Source organism: Coffea arabica, chromosome 8c (assembly GCF_036785885.1).
Source record: "Coffea arabica cultivar ET-39 chromosome 8c, Coffea Arabica ET-39 HiFi, whole genome shotgun sequence".
NCBI classification, from domain to species: Eukaryota; Viridiplantae; Streptophyta; class Magnoliopsida; order Gentianales; family Rubiaceae; genus Coffea; species Coffea arabica.
The window spans coordinates 40,073,713-40,095,405 of NC_092325.1; the positions used below are offsets into that span (position 1 = coordinate 40,073,713).

At 37.0% G+C, this 21,693-nt stretch overlaps 2 protein-coding genes across 3 annotated transcripts; one reads left to right on the plus strand and one right to left on the minus strand.

Annotated features, from left to right (window-relative positions):
- The first annotated feature begins 1,167 nt into the window (after window positions 1-1,167).
- Window positions 1,168-9,928, plus strand: LOC113706841 (homeobox-leucine zipper protein ATHB-15). Its single transcript, XM_027228867.2, has 19 exons — window positions 1,168-1,566; window positions 2,276-2,508; window positions 2,619-2,778; window positions 3,075-3,175; window positions 3,284-3,374; window positions 3,944-4,039; window positions 4,123-4,236; window positions 4,327-4,410; window positions 4,500-4,655; window positions 4,731-4,805; window positions 4,977-5,083; window positions 5,168-5,360; window positions 6,218-6,403; window positions 6,519-6,599; window positions 6,793-6,927; window positions 7,013-7,338; window positions 8,155-8,260; window positions 9,079-9,228; window positions 9,641-9,928. Exons 2-19 carry the CDS (start codon window positions 2,288-2,290, stop codon window positions 9,785-9,787), a joined length of 2,529 nt encoding a protein of 842 aa, XP_027084668.1. The 5' UTR covers window positions 1,168-1,566; window positions 2,276-2,287; the 3' UTR covers window positions 9,788-9,928.
- A 6,864-nt stretch (window positions 9,929-16,792) lies between these two features.
- On the minus strand, window positions 16,793-20,929 carry LOC113705464 (uncharacterized). 2 transcript variants are annotated; one of them, XM_072063728.1, is made up of 3 exons: window positions 20,760-20,929; window positions 17,886-20,498; window positions 16,793-17,381 (listed from the first exon to the last, which is right to left on the minus strand). In XM_072063728.1, the coding sequence occupies exons 2-3, from the start codon at window positions 20,434-20,436 to the stop codon at window positions 17,026-17,028; spliced, it is 2,907 nt and encodes a 968-aa protein (XP_071919829.1). In that variant the 5' UTR covers window positions 20,437-20,498; window positions 20,760-20,929; the 3' UTR covers window positions 16,793-17,025. The 2 variants fall into 2 exon arrangements, with proteins under 2 accessions (XP_071919829.1, XP_071919828.1); XM_072063727.1 differs by having other exon boundaries at window positions 17,886-20,508.
- Window positions 20,930-21,693: the final 764 nt, after the last annotated feature.

Below are 21,693 nucleotides of genomic sequence, written 5' to 3' on the forward strand. Positions count from 1 at the left end.
TTATGACAATATGCTATAAAGAACAAAAACCAAAAAAAAAGAAGGAGGTGAAAACAATAGAGCTCTATTGATATTTCTCGACCTAAAAGGCTAAAGACATGAGCAACAAAACTTGCAAGATGCCCTACAAACTTCCCAACCAAGTTATTTTCAATGCAGTTACTTTCCTGAATAAACTTTAGTATCATTTTGTTGTTCCAAAAGCTTAAAAAAGCCAACGTTAAGTTAATTCTGCCACCATCCTAATGCATATATAACATAAAATATTATGTAAAGTACTTAAGATAGTCCTTAAATGCCTAAAATAAATAATTAAATAATACGATCACGCATCATGAAATATTATCAAATTAACACGTCGTAAACTTCGTTATATATGCTGCATGAATGAGATGTTTATAGTGCACAATGGCATGACTAATATTGATGTAGATTAGTAACATAAACTTCTTTAGCTAAAAAATGGAGTATTGTCAAAATGCCAAATTTTCAAGAAAAGGGTCAAAATGCCAAATTTTCAAGAATTGTGATTGAATGATAGTAATTTAGCAAACCCGAAGGACAGTAGAAGAAAAGTAGGCGTGAGTTTCTGTGAGAAGCAGACAGAATGTGAAGACAGTAGGATACTACACTACTCATTACAGCTCTGCAGAGGTATCACTAATCTCCCTGCAGCTGCTGCTGCAATGTCACTTTTCTTTTTTTTTCAACAGCCTGAATCAGACTTTTGTTGTTTTATAAACCTAATCCCAGAATTAACCTCAAAAGCCGGCAACTCTTGAGGCAATCCCAGGGACTTATATCCCAACCCAAATCCAACCCCAACCCCGATGTGGGACAAACCCAACCCAATCCCAGGCAATGTCACTTTTCTTGCTTCCAGTTTTCATCACTCTAAAAAGTCCCAAAAGCTTCTCTGCCCCCAACCAACACAACACGCGCTCAGACACGCGCACACGCACACACACACTGTAACAGTACAGACTACAGACTACAGACTACAGAAGCAGAGTGAGAAAGCAAAAGCCAACAAGAAAACCAAAAGACAGGAAAAAAAAAAGACAAACAAAAAAAGAAAAAGAAAAAAGAATAGCAGCAGAAGCAACAGCATAATAGACAGCAACGACTCACAATAATAAACCTTGAAAATGGTCTCCACTCTCCTCCACTACCCTTCTTCTCCTCTCCTCTCCTTTTCCTCCATTCCTCTCGGTCTCCACTAATAATACGAAGCCTACCCCGTTATAGTCTTTCACTCAAAACACGCGCAAAAGACACATATTTGTGTTGTACTGAATACTGAGAGAGTATATTTGGTTGCATGTTAGTATTAGGTGGGTGGTGGGTGGTGGTGGGCTGAGTGAGCGTCTCTAATTGACAGGGTTTTGGGATTTTGGGAGGAAGGTAAGGCAAAAAAAAAAAGAAAAAAGAAGGTGAGGGATCCGATGATGGAAGATCTGGGTTTTGTGCTTGATGCTGCGTGATTATCAAGTATTAAGATCATAGGGGGGGAGGAGGAGGTGTAACGGCTGCTTTTATTTCTGGAGTTTAACTGTAAAGCACTAGGTAAAATCGTGTCTCCTGCTTTCACACTAACACACGGTCTACTCTGTGTTTTCTGACTGCATGTGTGAGTTTTCTTGTTTAAGATATGGCGTTTTTGTTTGTGTCGCATTTTTCCATGTGGGTTTTGTTTAGATTTCTTGATTTTGAAGAATTCTGGAAGATCCAAAGCTTCAGACACAAACTTTCATTACTCATGCAAACTCTTGTCCAAATTTCTATGCATAATAAAAATAGCAGCTTTGGTGATGGCTTAATTTTTTAATATGGTACCATAATCCATGTGGTTGTTTGTATGAGAGAGTACAAATAATCACATATACACAACTGATATAGTGATCTCAGAGTTAAAGTTGCTAACTTTACCGTCTTGAAAGAGTGTTTGCTTTTATTTGTCTGTTCACTGTACTTTGAACTTATCTTGAATTCTTGAAGAGGAAAGATCATTTCTTTGGCTAATCTTGGTGGTAAGAGAAAAGGGATAAAATTTCTTGCTTAGTATGATAGATTTGAGACCCCCTTTTTTTTAGGATTTTGGAAATGATTTTTTTTCCTTTTCTAAATTGAACGATATGATTGTGGCGATTTTGCTTTCTTTCTTTTATTGTGGTTGGGAGATAATTAATACTGATGGACTTCCCCGACCTAGAGGGGTTTGTTGATCTGTTTGTTTTGCAATTGAGTTTTTCTTCTTCTTTCTTTCTTGGTTCAGATTTTGGTAGTGATGATGGCGGTGACTTCGGCCTGCAAAGATGGTGGCAGTAAAGTTCAATTGGACAATGGGAAGTATGTCCGTTATACGCCTGAGCAGGTCGAGGCTTTGGAGAGGTTGTATCATGAATGTCCAAAGCCTAGCTCCCTTCGTCGACAACAGCTGATTCGAGAATGCCCGATTCTTTCAAACATTGAGCCTAAGCAGATCAAAGTTTGGTTTCAGAACAGAAGGTATTTACTAAGGCTTAATGTAATTTGTGCTGAGTTCAGGTAGATTTATGTGTTTCTGGATTTATGAATTTGTTGTTAACAATATTGAAAATTTTCAATTTTGTTTGCAGATGTAGGGAGAAGCAGCGTAAAGAGGCATCCCGCCTTCAAGCTGTGAACAGAAAATTGACAGCAATGAACAAGCTGTTGATGGAGGAAAATGATAGGTTGCAGAAGCAGGTTTCGCAGTTGGTGTATGAGAATAGTTTTTTCCGCCAACAGTCTCAAAATGTAAATCTATTATCAGCTTATCTTATTTCTTGTGGTTTTTCACCTATTCTTGGATCCTTTTTGCACTTTCGTTGGTAGCTCTGACTTAATGGCTAAATGCTTGTTGTCAATCCTTTTTCTTGTAAAATGAGGGGGAAAGGGCAATAAAGTGAATCTCAAATATGTACTTTTTAAATTACGATAGTGATTGGGCTATAAATCTTTCTATGAGTGACGTTTTGTAACTATCTTCTATAGAATATTTTATTTTGATTAATGGAAAGTCATTCATGTATTCTGATTTTCAATGTTTTCAGGCAACTCTTGCGACCACTGATAATAGTTGTGAATCAGTGGTTACAAGTGGTCAGCCCCACTTGACTCCTCAGCGTCCACCAAGAGATGCTAGTCCTGCAGGGTTAGTGGGGAATGCTTCTTGTTCTTTGTGCCCCTTGATTTTGAGATATTTATTCTTTGTGTTGCTTTGTGCCATGGCTGATGTGTGTCATGCTTGTATTTCTTCTAGACTTTTGTCCATTGCAGAGGAGACTTTAACAGAGTTTCTATCAAAGGCCACTGGAACTGCTGTTGAGTGGGTCCAAATGCCTGGGATGAAGGTTACTGACTTCTTATTATAATATTTAATGGTGTTAATCTGCACTTTATTGATCTTTTAAGAAGTTATTGAAAGTTGAAAATGTTCTATCCTGAATGCTTCTTGCCTTATGCGTCGCCTTTGTCAATTTTTGGCACTTGTGCAAGTAGTGGTATTTTTGCTTCTCCATTTCCTTCATCAAGTTTTCCTTCTGTTAGTTCAGTTGGCAGGTTATGGGAGTCTATTTTTAAATTCCCTTTTCTTCTTGTCACTTGTGCATCATGTTATGATTTCAATTTGTCATTCCTCTCTTCAGAGCAGCTCTATTATTTGTACTAAAACCTAAACTTAAGTTTGGTCAAATCCAATTTGACAGGAATCAATAAGTGTAAAGTCATTCTGATGTTTCTTATACTTGCCCCGGCTTAATTTGAGCTTTTCAACTAGTATCTAGATAAAGTTGAATCCAAATCATGTACTGTCATGTTAATTGCTTTTGGGTTTTATTTTATTTTTAGTCTATTAATTTTGCCTTGACGTGTTCAATCACTTTAATTTGTTGTATTAAAGAGTTGCTTTCTGAATTTGCAGCCTGGTCCGGATTCCATTGGAATCATTGCTATTTCTCATGGTTGCACTGGTATAGCATCACGTGCATGTGGTCTTGTGGGTTTGGAACCTACAAGGGTAAGTCTTCAAGGATGATGTTTGGTAGATATGGGCCACTGCTCATGAATAACAGATTGTACCAATTATTAATGTGTATGTAGGTTGCTGAAATCTTAAAAGATCGGCCCTCATGGTTTCGTGATTGCCGAGCTGTGGATATCCTCAATGCGATGTCTACTGGAAATGGTGGAACCATTGAACTTCTTTATATGCAGGTCAAAATTTTTCATATGTTGAATTCTGTGGTTGTCATCCACTGTTAAGTAAAGTCGTTTGACAAATGTAGTTCTGACTTCCTTGTTCAGCTCTATGCCCCTACTACTTTGGCACCAGCTCGTGACTTCTGGCTATTACGCTATACGTCTGTGATGGAAGATGGTAGTCTCGTGGTATGTACCTCATAGTAAACTGGTGGAATGCAAAATGATCTCATCTTAGCTAATTTAGGTTGATTTATTAAATTCTTGAAAAACTTTAGGTCTGTGAAAGATCGCTGAACAACACTCAGAATGGTCCCAGTATGCCACCTGTTCAGCATTTTGTAAGAGCTGAAATGCTGCCGAGCGGATACTTGATCAGACCTTGTGAGGGAGGTGGCTCAATAATCCATATAGTTGACCACATAGACTTAGAGGTATTCTACTTAACATACAAGTTTCATCATAGAGTAGGCTACCCATGCTATAATAACCATATTGCTTGCCAACAGCCATGGAGTGTGCCTGAAGTGATCCGTCCGCTATATGAGTCGTCAACATTGCTTGCTCAGAAGACAACAATGGCGGTATGATATTTAGATTCTATGCAGTTCTCTCCTTTGCACCAGTCATGCCATTGTATTGGTTTCAGATAGTAATCTCAGTTTCTGGAGTGTATTTTATGAATGTACTAAAGTATCCAAAGAGAGATGAATGTACAATTTTGTTCTCTAATTTGAGCCTCTAATATCTTGCAGGCTTTACGCCAATTAAGACAGATTTCACATGAAGTTTCTCAGCCTACCGTCACAGGATGGGGAAGAAGACCTGCAGCATTACGAGCACTTAGCCAAAGATTGAGCAAGTAGGTTTCTGAGCTATTGTCATTATGTTCTGATGGCTTCTAATTTTTCATGTGAAACTAAAATTTACTTTATTTTTTCTCTAGGGGTTTCAATGAGGCTGTAAATGGTTTCACCGATGAGGGATGGTCTATGCTTGACAGTGATGGCATTGATGATGTTACTGTTCTTGTGAACTCTTCTCCCAGCAAATTGACGGGAGTAAATTTTCATTATACTAATGGATTTTCATCCGTCAGCAATGCAGTGCTATGTGCCAAGGCCTCCATGCTTTTACAGGTAAGGAGATTAGATGCATAGTAAGAAACATTATGAGGCTCCACTTGGATCTTTAGATTTTCTCTGAAAAACAAAAGGAATTGATAAATGGGTGAAAGTTAAGTTGTGGTACATATTGCCTCAAACTACAACTGTATATACCACAGTATAGCAAAAAAGTGTTTTTGCTTTTTTTGTTTTGTAAAATAAGATAATAAGATCAGGAGTTGAAACTTAAGATGATCCCAAGAGGTTTGATGGCAAGACCAAGTAACCATTACCTTTGTGTTTAATACTGTAGGTCACAATCCTTGAAAACCAAAAACATGATACGAATGTTAAAACATAATTTCCTTTCCCACTGAATCTTCGGGTTCCATACATGCATAGTAGTTCTATGGGTAATTACATCAAATCTCTTAAGAAAAAAGTTGTATTAAACTCTTGTTTGTAGTCAAGTGCCTAAACACTTTTTTTGTTTTTTTTTTGGAGTGCCTAAACTTAAATTTCTTGTCATTTTCATCATACGCTTGTTTGGTGATGATGTTAGCAAAGCCATCATTTTTTCTATCTCTGTCTTTTTTCTTTTCTGAGATAGCCATGATTTATAATTTGCAGTGCTTATGCGTTTTTAAGACAGTCAATAATTCACTGCACTAACAACCATATTTTAGCAAGAGCAAGTTAATTTAACAGTTGACATGCATTTGTGAAGTTGTTAATGTTAATTTAAAAGTTGACATGGATTTGTGAAATTATTAAATTCCATAGTCTTGATTATGTTCCTTGTCCTATTTTTTTGCCTATCAGCTTTCATCTTCCTTCTTCATATGTCAATAGGTGGTCATGTTTACCCAATTTTCCTGTTATTCTGGCAGAATGTCCCTCCTGCTATACTTCTCAGGTTCCTCCGGGAACACCGATCAGAGTGGGCTGACAGCGGTATTGATGCATACTCAGCAGCAGCTATTAAAGCTAGCCCTTGTAGTGTACCTGTGTCTCGAGCGGGGAACTTTGGTGGGCAGGTCATCCTTCCACTTGCTCACACCATCGAACATGAAGAGGTTGATGCTTGTACTTTCTAATATTCAAGTTAAAATACATATCCTTTCAGCTGTTAACTTGTGCTATTATCATATGCTTTACCGTGTAAATCATTGATTTGCTTCTTTGAAACAGTTCATGGAAGTCATCAGGCTGGAAAATATTGGCCATTATCGAGAAGACATGATTATGCCTGCTGATATATTCCTCTTACAAGTAGGTGTTTTTGTTCTCTGTTTCATGTGAGGCAAATTAATACTAGTAACTTATCCTTCTTTCACTTATTTTCTATCATTTTTTCTTTCTGGATAGCAGATTTCTTGCCCTCTATTATTATTTCTCTCAGTTAATTACAAACTTAGCAATTATATGATATCTTTACCTGTGTTTTGATTTTCTTATCTTGCAGCTTTGTAGTGGAGTGGATGAGAATGCCATTGGTACTTGTGCAGAACTCATCTTTGCCCCAATAGATGCCTCTTTCTCTGATGATGCCCCTCTTCTTCCATCTGGTTTTCGCATCATTCCCCTCGATTCCAAAGTGGTAGATTTCTATATTATATGCTGTGTTGTCAGAGTTCTTGTCACTTCTTTCATTTGTTTACTGGTATAATCTTGTGATTGTGCAGGATTCCTCAAGTCCTAATCGAACACTTGACCTTGCATCGACACTTGAAGTTGGACCATCAGGAAACAGGATAGCCGGTGAATGTTCCAGGCACTCTGGTAGTGCCAAGTCAGTTATGACAATAGCATTTCAATTTGCATTTGAGATGCATCTTCAAGAAAATGTAGCAGCTATGGCTCGGCAATATGTTCGCAGCATAATATCATCTGTTCAGAGGGTGGCCTTGGCTCTTTCACCTTCTCATCTTGGTTCTCATCCAGGTTTACGGCCACCACCAGGGACACCTGAAGCACAGACGCTAGCTCGTTGGATCTGCCAAAGCTATAGGTACTTTGATTGATTTTTCTACTTCATTAGTACTTAATTTCCTTTTTTATCATCACGGAATTGCTTACATGTTTAACAGTTGACATTTGTCTACTCTAAAGAAAGTCTCCTATGCAAAATTTTTTATAGTTATAACTGGCTTTATTTTTCTACAAAATATATTATTCGAAGCCCCACCCTCTTCAAATAAAGAACTACTTTTAGTCTGACATTTATAACATTTCAAGCATCATGCAGGATATCCCTTTAGGGCTGTTTTAGATTAGGATCTTTAACATCATTGAAATAACATGTCAAAGAAGATTGGATAGCACAGGACAGGAAATAGTGCCCCATTGATCACATTGAGATTTCTTTCAACTTTACAATAGGAGATTTTCTGTAGTCAACAAAACATTGAGTGTTTTAAATGAAATGTATTCTCAGATGAACTAACAATTATTGTTTATTATATTATCTATGCGACTATCAAAAAACGCACTACATAGGCCACTCCTGTCCAGGTGGTGAATTGCATAAATGGTGCTTCCGATCATTGGTTCTACTTTTACACGATGGGGAAGAATTACATTTATAAATACTTGTACTGAGAAAGCATATGGTTAAAACATTCAACTCTTCTATTCTGTGTGCGAGTGAAATTTTATGAAATCCTTCCATACATCTTTTTCCCTTCTACGGGAAAAAGGGAAAATAAAAGAGTGGAATCATTTGGGACTGATATCAGTAATCAGAGATGGGTAGTATTTTGATCTTGGGCTGCCCAAAATTATTTGTTTGGCTTTGTATTTAAGGTTTTTTTCTGTTTAATTGCAGGTTCTTTCTAGGTGTGGAGTTACTTAAACCTGTTAGTGAAGGAAGTGAATCCATCCTCAAAACTCTTTGGCATCACTCAGATGCTCTCATGTGTTGCTCTTTGAAGGTGCTTTTTCATTCATCATTTTTTATTCCTATAATTAACTAATATAATAATAGCATTTCTTGTTTTTTTTTTTGCTTCAGTCTGTTTTTGGAAATTCAATGTACCATGGCGTTTTTGACTTGTTGCATGGGTTAATACATTTCTTGAAGTTTTTTACCTGCTGGAGGAGGAAGCTAGGTTCTTAAATTGCGTAATATGTTATCATGAAGAGGGTCATCTAGGAAATCTCACTTGCACCAGTAAAATAAAAGCCAATAGAGGAAAAATGGCAGAAGAAAAAGTGAATTGTTAATATCCAAAATAGAGAATTGACTATTGGTACAAAAATAAGAATGATTATGATATCAGCCAGATGATGAATGTGTTTGCTCCTGAAGACATGCTATAATATGTCCGTATAGGACGCACTAGGTATCTCTGGAGAGGAAGTTGATGTAGTCCTTGGTAAGACCAATGATGGCTTTTAAAAATAGTCCAAGGGAAGATTAACAAGAATGTGGCTTGAAATCATTCCATTGGCCTTTATTTTTGTCGTCTTAGTGGAAATTAGCATGTCTTATGAGTTTTTATGTTGCAAATGAAAGTTGATACAGAAATCATTAATGTTTTCGTTTTTACATGTGGCATCGAGTTTAATTGTGTCTGAGGTAAAAAAAATGTCTAGTGGAAGTATGGAGTAATGAGGTGGCACCACATGTTTTCTGTAATACAGGGCTCAAACGCTAGTTGAGACAAAGTTTATGCTTGAGCTATTCATCTTACTTGTATGTACAATCCATGATTTTTTGATTCTTTGTTTTGTTTTTTGACTGCTGCAGCCATTGCCAGTTTTCACCTTTGCTAATCAGGCTGGACTTGATATGCTTGAAACCACTTTAGTTGCACTCCAAGATATTACTCTTGAGAAGATTTTTGATGACAATGGAAGAAAGACACTCTTCTCCGAGCTTCCACAGATTATGCAACAGGTACAGTTAATTTGATTTGTGGATCAAAAAAAAAAAAAAGACTAGGTATTTTCCCTACTGTCCCCTGGTGTAGAATTTATAACAACCAAACAAAGAACAGAACAGAAGAATCATCTTCTCCTGCCGCAATGAACTTTAGGAGGATGGCTTAGCCCGGTTAATAATTTTGATGTCGTTTGGACATTTTGAAGACTCCTCATCTGAAATGTTGAATAATGGTGCGCAATGAGAAGGGTAACAATAATCTAAGCTTGAGTCCCTGGTAATTGTGATGTTTGTCTTTTAGTCCAATTGTTAGACGCATCGAATTGTGGATGATACTTGGGTACTGGGAAGCCATCAAATATTCCTAAATTTCTTACGTAGCTGAAGCTTTTCCTAATGGAATTCATCATTTCTACTTTCTTTGCAGGGTTTTGCCTGTCTTCAAGGTGGCATCTGCTTGTCAAGTATGGGTAGGCCGGTCTCTTATGAGAGAGCCGTTGCTTGGAAGGTGTTGAATGAAGAAGAGAACGCTCACTGCATATGCTTCATGTTTGTTAACTGGTCTTTCGTTTGATTTTGTAAAATCAGTCACAGTAGGCAAAAAACATCACATTCTGGCTTCCATCTATGTCGTTACCCTTTTAACTGTATACTGTTTAACTAGTCCATCAAGTTATTTTGTCTTGTTATACTATATATGGATTCTTCTGTGCCATGCTTAATTGTCGATCTATTTCCTTCTCCAAGTCCTTTCTTCCGAATAGTGTGCTTTAATAGTCCACAGTAAGCTGCATAGAATTGTGATTATTGCGAAAAAAATTGCTGCATGTCATATTTTTAATCTGGTAACAAGATATGATGACCGTTCTGGCAGAAAAATTATCGGTCTCGATATGAACTTTGTGTTATTGGTCGTTCCTTGTGTTACCGGTCTCAATATCTGCTGGTGAGCTCCGTGCCTACCTTTGAAAAACTTAAGAGCTGCCAGGACATGTTTATATGCAAGCTTGTTCCTTGTATTTTGGGGCTGCTGTTGATCATCCGCAGATTACTTGGTTCTTTAGGGGAAATGGGGATGAGGGTTGAAAATGGCTAGGATCTTAGTCATGCGTGTGAGTGCTCCTGGACCTAACAACAATCTGAGGAAATGAACATTTACATGAAAAATGAAACATATATCCTAGAACTGTGAATGTTAAATGTAATCAAATACCATAACTTTTTGCCGAAAGTTGGGGAACCAAAGGAGGGCGAGAAACGATTCCACCAAGACATCAGCCAGTAAGGATTGCAATTTTTAGCTCTGATGGAGCTAATTTGTCTGCTAAACATCGAAGGTGTTGATAAAAATAAAGTGGGAAAAAAAAAATCAATCTGAGCTAGATGTTTAGAGAGACGATTTCATGCCTTGAGACAATAAAAGCTCAAATGAAGTTTTAAGATTACAGCCCCACAGTAAAAGGCCAATGAGGGGAGTTTAAGGATTTCATTCTCAAGCATAGAAATTGTAGAATGTAATGATGAGCTTGGACTCAAGTTAGAGCATAGACAAATCAATGAAATTTAGATTTGATATGATGCCAGTACGTTACAGTGCCTTAAAAGGGCACTTTTATTTTAGCCAGTGAGCCAAGTAGGACGAGCCACCATCGCTGGACAAATGGTGTTTGTATTTACCTGAGTTGGACCAAATATCATATTCCTCAGAATCTTTGTCAATCTACTTTTAGATTTTCTTGCTGCAGGAATCATTTGTTTCCATGCATTTGTCTGTATTATGCTTGAAACCTGAACGAAGAAGAAAAAGTAAAGCCTGTCAGGACTAAGAAAAATTTTGGTAGATTACAAACACTAAAGTTTTTACCTCAGCCTGATAACAGGGTTTTCACCAACAACCCCCTTCAGGATTGGGAATCTTATGATTAACTTCGTCCTGTTGTGCGAAACCCCCATTTCTTTCGAGGATGTGGAGTTCCTATTGCCATCTTTTCAAACATGAAAGTTGATTTTCAAACGTACCCGAATGGGTAAAATAGGCAGGCAAGTGTTCGTTATCAGATGGATCGATCTTCTTCAAGATAAGGAGTACAGCACTAAGCTTTGTTCAGTGTATCTGTCCAGTTTTGATTGCTTCACTTCATTAGCTCAAATCACTTTTTCCTGGTGTTGGCATCCTTTTGCAATAAGTAATTAATTACCCTTTAACCACAATTAGTAGTAGTATTAATTAGAGAATTTGTGCATTGAAAAAGAAGAAAATAAATGAAGAATCATCTTGAGCATGTGAAATAATCTTTTGTACCCAACTTCATTGGGTGCATGGTAGGATGCACTTTGGTCTGTATACATACAAGTCATCATAGTGAATTATTGTGTCCTCAAAAATGACTTGCAATTGAAATATCCCAAGCACTACTTGGATCTTTCTTCGATCTCATTGGTTCTGAATCAAAATGCATGTCACTTTCCATTCAAATTGTTCTTTCATTTGGTGCACTTAGATTTCAATCATAGAGTAATCCATCCCTCTTGGCCAACCTTCTGCTGATAATTACATGAATCTACTTTTATCAGTTGAAATTAATGTATCCACACATAATTTTGTTGGATCAAATCCCGGCCGCAAATTATAAGTTCCTTGTGGCATCGATTAGACTTATACCATCACAACAGTCTTATGTCATTTCTTTCTTTCTTCTTTCTCTTGTTCTTATGTTGAGGTGGCAACAATTGTGTAGGAATGGTTGGTTTTGGATCGAATTTAGATGTCAGTTTGGAGTTCTTGGACCATAAAAAAAAATATATATATTTTTTGTATAGAATTGGTTTGCAGTTGGATTTGGTCTCCATTTGAAAGGTTGACACCCTTCATTAATTATGTCCTAAATTCTAAAAGTTTATATATGCTTATTTAAGGCACATTTTAAGTGTATTAAAAAAGGATTTATTGTCTCTTAATCTTGCACTTTTCCTATTTGATGTGTGTGTGTGTGTGTGTGTATATATATATATACACATATATATGGTCTCAATATATAGTGTAATTTTGACCTACATAATTACAATAATATATTTGCTCTTTATATATACCAAAAAGAGGTTCTAACCTGACATACCATTCATTTTCCGGCTTAAGCGTTACCTCTCATGCATATATTTGGTCACGTATTGCATGACATGAAACGTACACAAAAAGTTTTCCAGTGGGCCTTGAAGGCGTGGTTTCCTCGTACTCCATTTTAGCGCTTCTAGCAACGGAATCATGAACAGGCGATTTTCGTTCTTTTCTGCAAATTTTACTCCTTCAATAACTTGCATCAATGTATTCGTTTGGAACATAAAACTTGCATAAGAAAGGAAAGAAAAATGGATACGATTCACTAATTACACATGAAGTAGTACGCCCATCTACAAAGCAAATTCGCAAAATGAGTCTATTCCCACCACTAAGGAGTTGGCTCCTGATCCATTATTGTTAGTTCTTTTTCTGTTTTTTCGTTGTTTAAGTATAGCGATTAGCTGACAACAAGCAACCTAGTTGACAAGATGTTTCACCTGTGATCGATAGCAATCTAGTTGACAAGACGTTTCACCTGTAACAGATAGGTCACAAGTTCGAGTAATCAAGGGGTAAGTAAGAAACTATACGATTGCAAACGTATTGAATCCAACCGAGTTTTAACTTAATTGAGTTGAGTTTTGACTTGATTTTATCAAACTCGAGTTCAACAAACTCTCAATGTAAAACTTGAGTTCGAGCTTAAAAAATAAAAAAATAATTATTTATATTTTAAAAAATGAATAAATAATACTTTTTAATAAATAATAAAATATTAAGAATATATATATAATTTCACTATATATATAAATATAACGAGTTGAATATTTTTTAACTCGAATTTTTGAACTTTGATGCGAACTACTTGTGATTGATTCGCAAGCAGCTCAACTCGTATGCAGTCGTATAAGAAATCACCATCGATTCTTTTTGAAAAAAAAAAACAAACAAAAGTACAGCTATTAAGGCATAATTGCTAATTATGTCTTCAATGGTTGAATTCTGAATGGATGCCAACCTTTTGCAGTTTGCAGCAAATGTCAAAATTCCATTCTCACAGACGACTTTCCTTAATTCTCGCTAATGTATCAAACAAAAGCCTACTTAGGTGCACCAGTTAATTAAGTGGGTTGGTGTTGCACATTCCTATCTATTGCACGTGTTATCAAGAATAATGATTGCTATGGATCTCAAAAACCGAACTGGCTGTCCTAAACTACAGAAACAGTGATGAAAATTGTTAGTTGCATGATCTGCAAAGTGAACATAAAAAGAAGGTGAAAAATTAGAAGGAAGATTTGACAGATGCACTCATGACATTCACTTTTCTTTAGTGTACTCTCCTTGATCCGAAGAACTTGTTGTGTTGTTCAAACTATTGAAAGGGGAAAGAAAAAAGAAAGGAGCTTTACCAACGGAAAGAAGGGAAGGCAAAGAGCCCCTTTTGCATGGTCTCCAAGAAAAACCATGATTAAAATCTTGAAGCTTTTATGATGGGAAAAAAAAAATAACAAAAGAAAGTAAAGATATCATCAAATCCCTGCCAGCCAATCTTAGCTGTTTGCTTCTTGCTTCTTACTGCAATTGATGTCAGCTGGTACTTAATTGTGCACCATTTTTTATGTTTAGGGTAGGAATCTTCTAACAATGTAAACCCTCAATCAATCCATGACTGATCTCAGTTCTCATTGAAGCAAAAAGGAAAAGAGTTCACAGGGGAATATAGATTCATGGCAGAAAAAAGAAAACAATGGGATGATAGAAAAAGAAAAGGAGAAAATTTGTGAAGCATCATCATTAGAACAAAGAATAAAAGTTGTCACTTCAAAGTTGATGGGGGGCAGGCCTGGTTGGAAAGAGAGTCCCTATTCCAAATTCTGCTTCTTTTGACCAAACGTGGAGTGCGCTTGACTTAATTAGTGCTTGATCAAATGCCCAATTTCATACTTAGGATTAGAGTCAAAACAGACTTATTTTGACTCCACATGTTTCCCACCATCAATATTTAGTTTTGATACTCACGAGTCATAAGCAGCAATGCTACGAGACAATAATAATACAACGTAAAAATGTCAAACAGCTAGAATCATGTTTATTCGAAAGAAAAGAAGAAAACAATCCAATCTCTGTTCATTTTGTCCATCAAGCTGAGTCAAAAAAAAAATAGATTTAGTTCGAAACCTATGCTCGAACGGTAGCTGACCATCATCATGCCCTCCAAAAGTTGCTAGACATGAAAGTTGGAATAAGAAATGTTTGTCTATTACTCGGATTTTCTGTGTAATTTCAGGCAAGCAATTTCACCTACTGTCTTTTGATGACTTCGATCTAATTAATGACTCACAAGCAACCAAAAGATAAAGGACAAACAAAATTTTTTTTTTTTTTTGGGCAGAGTCTCAAAGAAACTAAGAGAACTTGAACACACTGAAGAATGAAATTTCATTAATTAATGCCGAAAACAAACCCTAACGTCATTAGTAAGAAAATGCATGCAACGAGGAAACTGGGAGAATGGGATGCAACATCATTAAAATAGGATGTTTGTGAAGAAAATAATCATATAATAAAGTGAGACACAGATCAAAACAAGAACTGCCACAGAAAATTCTTTACGGATACAAAAGCAGAAGTGGTGGAAACATGGTGTTAGTTTGGCAATAAAACTGGGCGCAATAAACTTCAATTGATCGTGGCGCTATAAAGTTCTAACAGTATATTACAAGTCTCAAAAATTCCTCCCTGAGTGAAAAGCTATGGTTGTTTAAGGTTTGTTGCGCGTATGGAACTTCTCCTCACCTCAACCCACATTAGAACCATCCTGCAAGGCCTAGTAGACGTAAATCTGCACAACTTTTTCCACACCATCTAATTTTCTATGAGAAGTTAATCTGACGCTAATGTCACTATGGCCCATTCATGGAATCACAACCAAGAAGCAACATTCAACAGTTTGTTGCAAGTACAACTAAGACGTTTTGAGTCATTATAACATTGTACACATGCAATCGTTCTAAAGCATGTATTCAAGTTTAAGGAACATAATTGGGAGTTAATAAAGAGTCACACCATCATAACAACTAGAGAGGAATTGTTTATCCAATTGCAGCTGCGCTGTTGGATCATGTTGCTTATGGCTGTATGTCAGATGATTTAAGATGGGGAAAATGAAAGCATCAGTTATTGGACAATTTGCATGCCTAACAATAATTTCTTGAAGTAGACCTCTCTCTCCAGCCTTTTCTACTATATACCATCTTTGCAATATGTGAACCATAGTTAATCTACATTAAACAATTCAATATAGTAATTTGGTTGATGTTACATTTTCACCCCATCTCTTTACTTTTTTTTCGTAAAGTAGGCTAATTTCTCGTTTCTGGACCATTCACATTAGAACACATTTGAATGCTTGAAGATACCCTTTGACTGTACTTGCAGTTAAAGTAGAAACCTAAAATGTTATTTACTTTTTCGTTTGTGGTAGAAAATTTGATTTTAACTTGTAAAGGTATATTTTTAACCATGCAGCTAAGCTTTACATGCAGCTTTTGTGCGAACCTTTGAGACCACCGGACAGAGTCACAGAAGATTTCATCGAACCATCAGTGCAAATTAATGGTCCCATCAACAATGAGAATTTTTGTCCTAGCTGTTGACCTAATTACTCATTGGTGATGAGGACCACTCAAGCTGCTTTGGTTTGCTGTTACTTAAACATTACTGCATAGAAAAGCAAAAGCTGTCACTGGATCATTCTAGCCCTGCTTTGATAGTTTATGGACGGGGGACATTTGTCTTGGAAAGCGTTTTTCATCATAAAACAAAGGAAATGAACAATGCGGAATGTTGGTAATGTTAAATTTTTTCTATCTGCTGGACCATTTCCTATCATATTCTCACAGTTAAAGATTCAGTTCAATGGTTCATATAGGTATACGGCATCATGGCTTGTCAGTGATCTTATCGCATGATGAAGATATGATGCTCTAGGACAAATATTGGAGCCCATGCATAAAAGGATTTCCTAATTCATTATTAGAGATGTAATTAGAGACTCAGTCTCATCTATACACGATGAGATAAATGGAAGAAACAGTTAGTGAGTGTTATGTAAGGCCTAAAATGGTTCCATTGAGAAACCATGGAAGGATTTGAATCATCAGCAATGGATCCAATGGAAATATCTATTGAGTTTGAACTAAATGTAGTTTCTTTTAAGACCCAAGATGGAAAAAGGTTGCTCATTGCTCTCTTCCCAATTCAACCTTAATTAATCAGTTATCTTGGCTATGCAAAGAAATATGAAACTACCAAAAAAAAAAAAAATCGTATTGCCCCTTGGACTATTACAAGGATTCACATTCACCCTCCGTTTAACTTAATGTTTTAATTCATACTGTGATTGAAATAATTGATTTTACCAGAACTAATATATTAAAGGGAAAAAGCAGGGTATTTGAAAGAACATCAAATTGGGGTAGTCACTAAGAGCTTGCATGGAAGATTGATACAAAGAAATTACTTGAAGATATTTAGAATATATAGCTGTAACCTCTATACTGGCTTTCAATATTATCTACATTTTGCACCGAGTAGTTTGTCATCTTAACATCAAACAAAACATTGAGTAACACACTCAATTAGACTCCATAATAAAAAAAAAAAAAAACCAAAATCAATTAAAAAGATCCAACAAAAAAAATACTGATAAAAGAAAATCACCATGGAGTTAGACATCCAAAACTAGATTATTAAGAAAACCACTTGAAGCCTAGAGTACAAGGGCTCAATCTGACGACCAGTTCTAGAGCTTTAGCTACGTCACTTGCACAAGGTCTTGCTGCCGGATCTCTAGCAGTGCATTGTAGAGCTAAATTCATAATCTCAACTATCTGATTCTGATTATTCAATGCATTTGCCTTGATGATTGGATCGACCCATATTTCAAGATGACAATCTGAGTAGCAATAACGAGCCCATTCGACAATGCTTTCATGCACAGCAAACTCAGCGTCGGTGGGACTTTTTCCGGTCAAGAGCTCAATCATTATGAGCCCAAATCCGTAAATGTCACTCTTCTCAGTGATTAGTTTGGATTCTGAAGTTTCTGCAATCAAGCATACAGTTAGTAATACGTGCATGGACGAGAAAGGAAGATGGAAATTTTCCTACATGGTATGATTATCAAACTTTTGTTTGATTGGAACGTGAAAGTGTGGTCTACGTAGATAACCATTGTATCTTTTCAACCGGAGACTAAAATCTCATAATTGAACCACCTAATATTCATTTAAAAAAAAAAAAAAAGAACCAGGAATCTTACATGTCCATGGCTGGATAATAAAAGGTAATTTTGGATTTTTTGGTGAGCTATGGGTCCATCAGGAAACACTAATTCGAAATATCTCGACTGTTTCAAAACAAGTATGAGGCTATGAGCCTAAGTAGCAATGAAAATATGCACATCTTTTGTACACTTTCCAAAACCTAAGGATTGAATGAAGTAATCTTAAGTCTTTGACTTATGAAAATGCAAGTTGACAAGTAAATGTAGAAGTTGAAAAGTGATAATGAAGGATACCCTAATTATTGGAGAATGATGGTAAGGTACCTGGAGCAACGTAGGCTGAAAAGATGGAACTTTTGTTTTCTGCCCAAGTCATTCCCGGAAGACTCAATCTCAGGCGAGCTTCATCTTTGAGATCAACTATAACTTTGTCCGGTGAAAGGTCACCGACTTGTATGCCTGGTGAACAATAACAGTGCAAATATTTAAGAGCTCTTGCAATCCCAACAGCAACTTTTTGTCGTCGATCCCAGCTCAGCCCTCCAAGAGCTTCACTCAAGATTTTCCCTTCAATGTATTCATGAATCAAAATCCCTCCCTTCCCAGACCTGCATGCAGCAATGAGTTTAACAATATTGGGATGATGAAGTCTACCAAATTCTTCCGCTTCCGTCCAGTAACTTGCTGGACTAACAGAGTTCACGTCGCCAAATACTGTTGTGACGAATCGACTGCCACCAATGCTGCAGTTTCCTTTGTATATAGTCCCTTTTCTTCCCCTGGCGATCAGATTTTCATCTTTCATAGATGAGAAAATATCCTTGGTAGTCATTGACTTCAAGGCCTTGGAACTAAAAAATTGAACTTCCCAAGTCCCATCTTCACTGTCCGTTCTCTTTGACTCCATCTTCTTTCTACGTTTTCCTATAGTGACAATAAAAGCAGCAAGAGCAAAGGCCACCAATACTGCGAGAAGGCAGGTCGGAAAAAGCCACCAGGCTGGATTCTTCCTCCGTTTGCATGGTGGTAAACCGGTCGTTTCATCGCCACCGCATAGATCGTTGCCTTCAACTGAACTAGAGTTGATGGCAAGGAATGCGCCAGTTGATGGCAAACTCCCATGCAAATGGTTATGAGAGATATTTATTTGGACAAGTGATCCAACTGTCCCCAGTTTTCCGGGGATTTCGCCCGATAACTGATTTACCGACAAATCAAGCAGGCCAAGAACTGGCATTTCAGAAAGACTAATGGGAATTTCTCCACTTAGCTGGTTATGGCTGAGATCAAGAGCAACAAGCTTCTTACACGAAGACAATTCATCAGGGATTTTACCTGAGAGTTTGTTCTGGCCGAGTTTGAGCTCTGCAAGCTCTGAAAAGGTTCCAATGCTCTGAGGGACGCTACCGGAGAAATCATTATCAGACAAGTCCAAGTTTTCGAGCTTATTGCTGCCAAAGGACTCAGGTATCTCGCCTGAAAACTGGTTTCTTGCCATGTTCAGCATTTGGATTGCTGGCATATTCCATTTCGGCTCCTTGATTGTGCCACCGAGATTGTTACCTGAAATATCAAGGAAGTAAACAAGCGGAAGTCTCGTGAATTCAGGTGGTAATTCACCGGAGAGTTTGTTGTTCTGAAGGCGAACTCGTTGCAAGCTTTTGCAACGACACAAGCTTTGTGGGATTTCGCCTTCAATGAAATTTGAGAAGAGAATAAGCTTGAACAGGCTGCCCGATTCGCAGAGCATTTCAGGAATTTTTCCAGTGAGATTGTTGGTGGATAGGTCCAAGATGGTGAGATTGTTATACCTCCCAAGGTCTTCTGGAAGAGTACCTGATAATTTGTTGGACCATAATTGAAGAACTTTGAGATGAGGCAAAGATGATAAAGCCCTTGGAATTGAACCCGAAAAATTGTTCGAAAACAATTGTAGGACTTCCAAGTTCTGCAATTTAAATATATCTTCAGGGATTTCTCCTGACAAAAAGTTATCACTTAGATCAAGTGATATTAAACTCTTTAGCCCGAAAATGGATTTCGGAATTGGTCCAGTGAGTTTATTGAGGTAGAGAAAGAGGTGTTGAAGATTGATGAGGTTACCCAAAGATGATGGAATTTCACCTGTGAGATTGTTGTTGACAAGATCAAGATGATGTAAAGAGGTTAATTCACCAATTTCTGTTGGAATTCCACCAGAGAAATTGTTGTACCCCAAATACATCCATGTCAAATTCTTCATGAGGCCTAATTCTGGTGGAATTTCCCCAACCAATTGGTTAGAGGCCAAGGTCAAGACTTGAAGGCTTGTCAAATTTGTGATGGACTTTGGAATTCTTCCTTCCAAAACATTCCCACCAAAATCAAGTACTCTTAGGCCTGACAGAAGTCCAATATTTTCTGGGATTGCCCCTGAAAGCATATTGTTTGATAGATCATAGGTCTCGAGAAACGGAATTGAGCCTTTGGGAAGTGGACCTGTAATATTATTGTTGCTTAAATTGAGATGTTTAAGCGACAAACAAGAAGACAAATTGTCTGGAATTGAACCAGACAACTGATTATTCGAAAGATTGATGGTTTCAACATGTTGCAACTGGAATATGGTCTCTGGAACCCTTCCAGTCAAATTCTTCGCTGAGAGCTCTATTTTGTTGACGCGAGACAAGCTATCGCAAGAAACACCGTGCCATTGACAAAAAGATAGAGAAGAATTCCAATTGGAGAGAGACCTTAGCGGATCCTTGAACGATGCTTTGATAGTCTGAAGCAGCTGAAGCTCCGAACTTTGGCATGTCCTCCATGAGTTCAAGAATATAAACATGAAAATGAAGGCAAAAAATGCTTCTTGGGCTCTCAGAACTTTCTTGGCCATGTTTTGCCACAACCCCTATAGCCTCAGCAACTTTCAGCTAAATTGCATGATCGAACATTTTTCTGTCATCAACTAAGAAAATCAAAGTAAGAATGAAACCTTGGATCTGATGCTTGTAAAAGTCATGACGAGAAACAACTTTAGACATTATTTATACAAGTACAAAAAAGTAAAGGGATATATACAATTAGTCCTAGAATACATAATTACTATCTCTCATGTTGCCAGTTTCAATTAAATTTGATGTTTTGACATGGACAAAAGCATCTCATTGAAGAAGAAAATCAATGGCTCAAAGCATATGCATAGTTGAATTGACGTACCAAAAATGCAATGATTCGGGCCTTTCGAGGATATAATTGCTAAGGATGGATCGACGTTGTAATTGGTATGATCGATATAGCTTAGAGTGAAAGAGAAGATCGAGCCATGAATTTATTTGTTTGGTAACAACAAATGATGAAGTGAAGTGTACAAGTGGCTATAGATTTGAGGGTAAGAATCCGAGTGTATAAATAGAGGGTGAACAAAATAGAGGATATGTATTGGGGCGTGGGGTTTGAAGTAATTACGAGGCTGCACCTTGACTGATGTTTGAACACGAATGGCTGAAAGGAAGGAAGAAGGCAGGGACAGATGTTGGCAAAGCCTCTGATTTTGTCGGATATTTACCAAAATGTTCTTTTGACTGGCTTTGAAAGGTGACAAGGATTTCTGCAACGGTTGAAAAGTTTGAACGTTCTTTTTTTCTTTTTGAGTCTTGTGGGATAGCCATTGCTTCTCCTCTCTTGTCCTTGTTTTCAAGAATGATGAAAAGCTAAAAATAAGAGATGCAGTATTAACCTAGATCCTAGAAAGAATATGTATCAATCAGAATTTCAGAAAATGCAAATTTGTTTCAATTGAGATTTTACAATAATCTTGCATTCAAACAAACTGGATACTTGAAACACTGGCAATTAAGTCAAAAGAATGCTGTAGTTAGTTAAGTAGTGTTATGGTAAAACCTTGTATGTATATATTGTGCTGAATCTAGAAATTTGCAATCCTGCTTACCCTAGAGAAAAAATTTGGGAATTGAACCTTGATGTGGAAAAGCATTATGCATTTCTACCACCAAATCTCCAGTGGGCTTGTGAAAGATATTTGGCAAAATAATGTGGTATACACGATTAACTACCACACATAATGGATACAATTATCTAAAAAGACTTGTAAGATCAATAATCAAAGAGATTGAAGGAGCAATGTTTTTGA

What these genes read in the sequence shown, in the direction of transcription:
- LOC113706841 (XM_027228867.2), top strand. Translation starts at nt 2,288, where the DNA reads ATGATGGCGGTGACTTCGGCCTGCAAAGATGGTGGCAGTAAAGTTCAA. An exon ending in TTGAACTTCTTTATATGCAG is followed by an intron (nt 4,237 to 4,326) that starts GTCAAAATTTTT and finishes TTCCTTGTTCAG; the next exon opens with CTCTATGCCCCTACTACTTT. An exon ending in TCATGTGTTGCTCTTTGAAG is followed by an intron (nt 8,261 to 9,078) that starts GTGCTTTTTCAT and finishes TGACTGCTGCAG; the next exon opens with CCATTGCCAGTTTTCACCTT.
- LOC113705464 (XM_072063728.1), bottom strand. Translation starts at nt 20,436, where the DNA reads ATGGCCAAGAAAGTTCTGAGAGCCCAAGAAGCATTTTTTGCCTTCATT. An exon ending in TTCAGCCTACGTTGCTCCAG is followed by an intron (nt 17,382 to 17,885) that starts GTACCTTACCAT and finishes GCTTGATTGCAG; the next exon opens with AAACTTCAGAATCCAAACTA.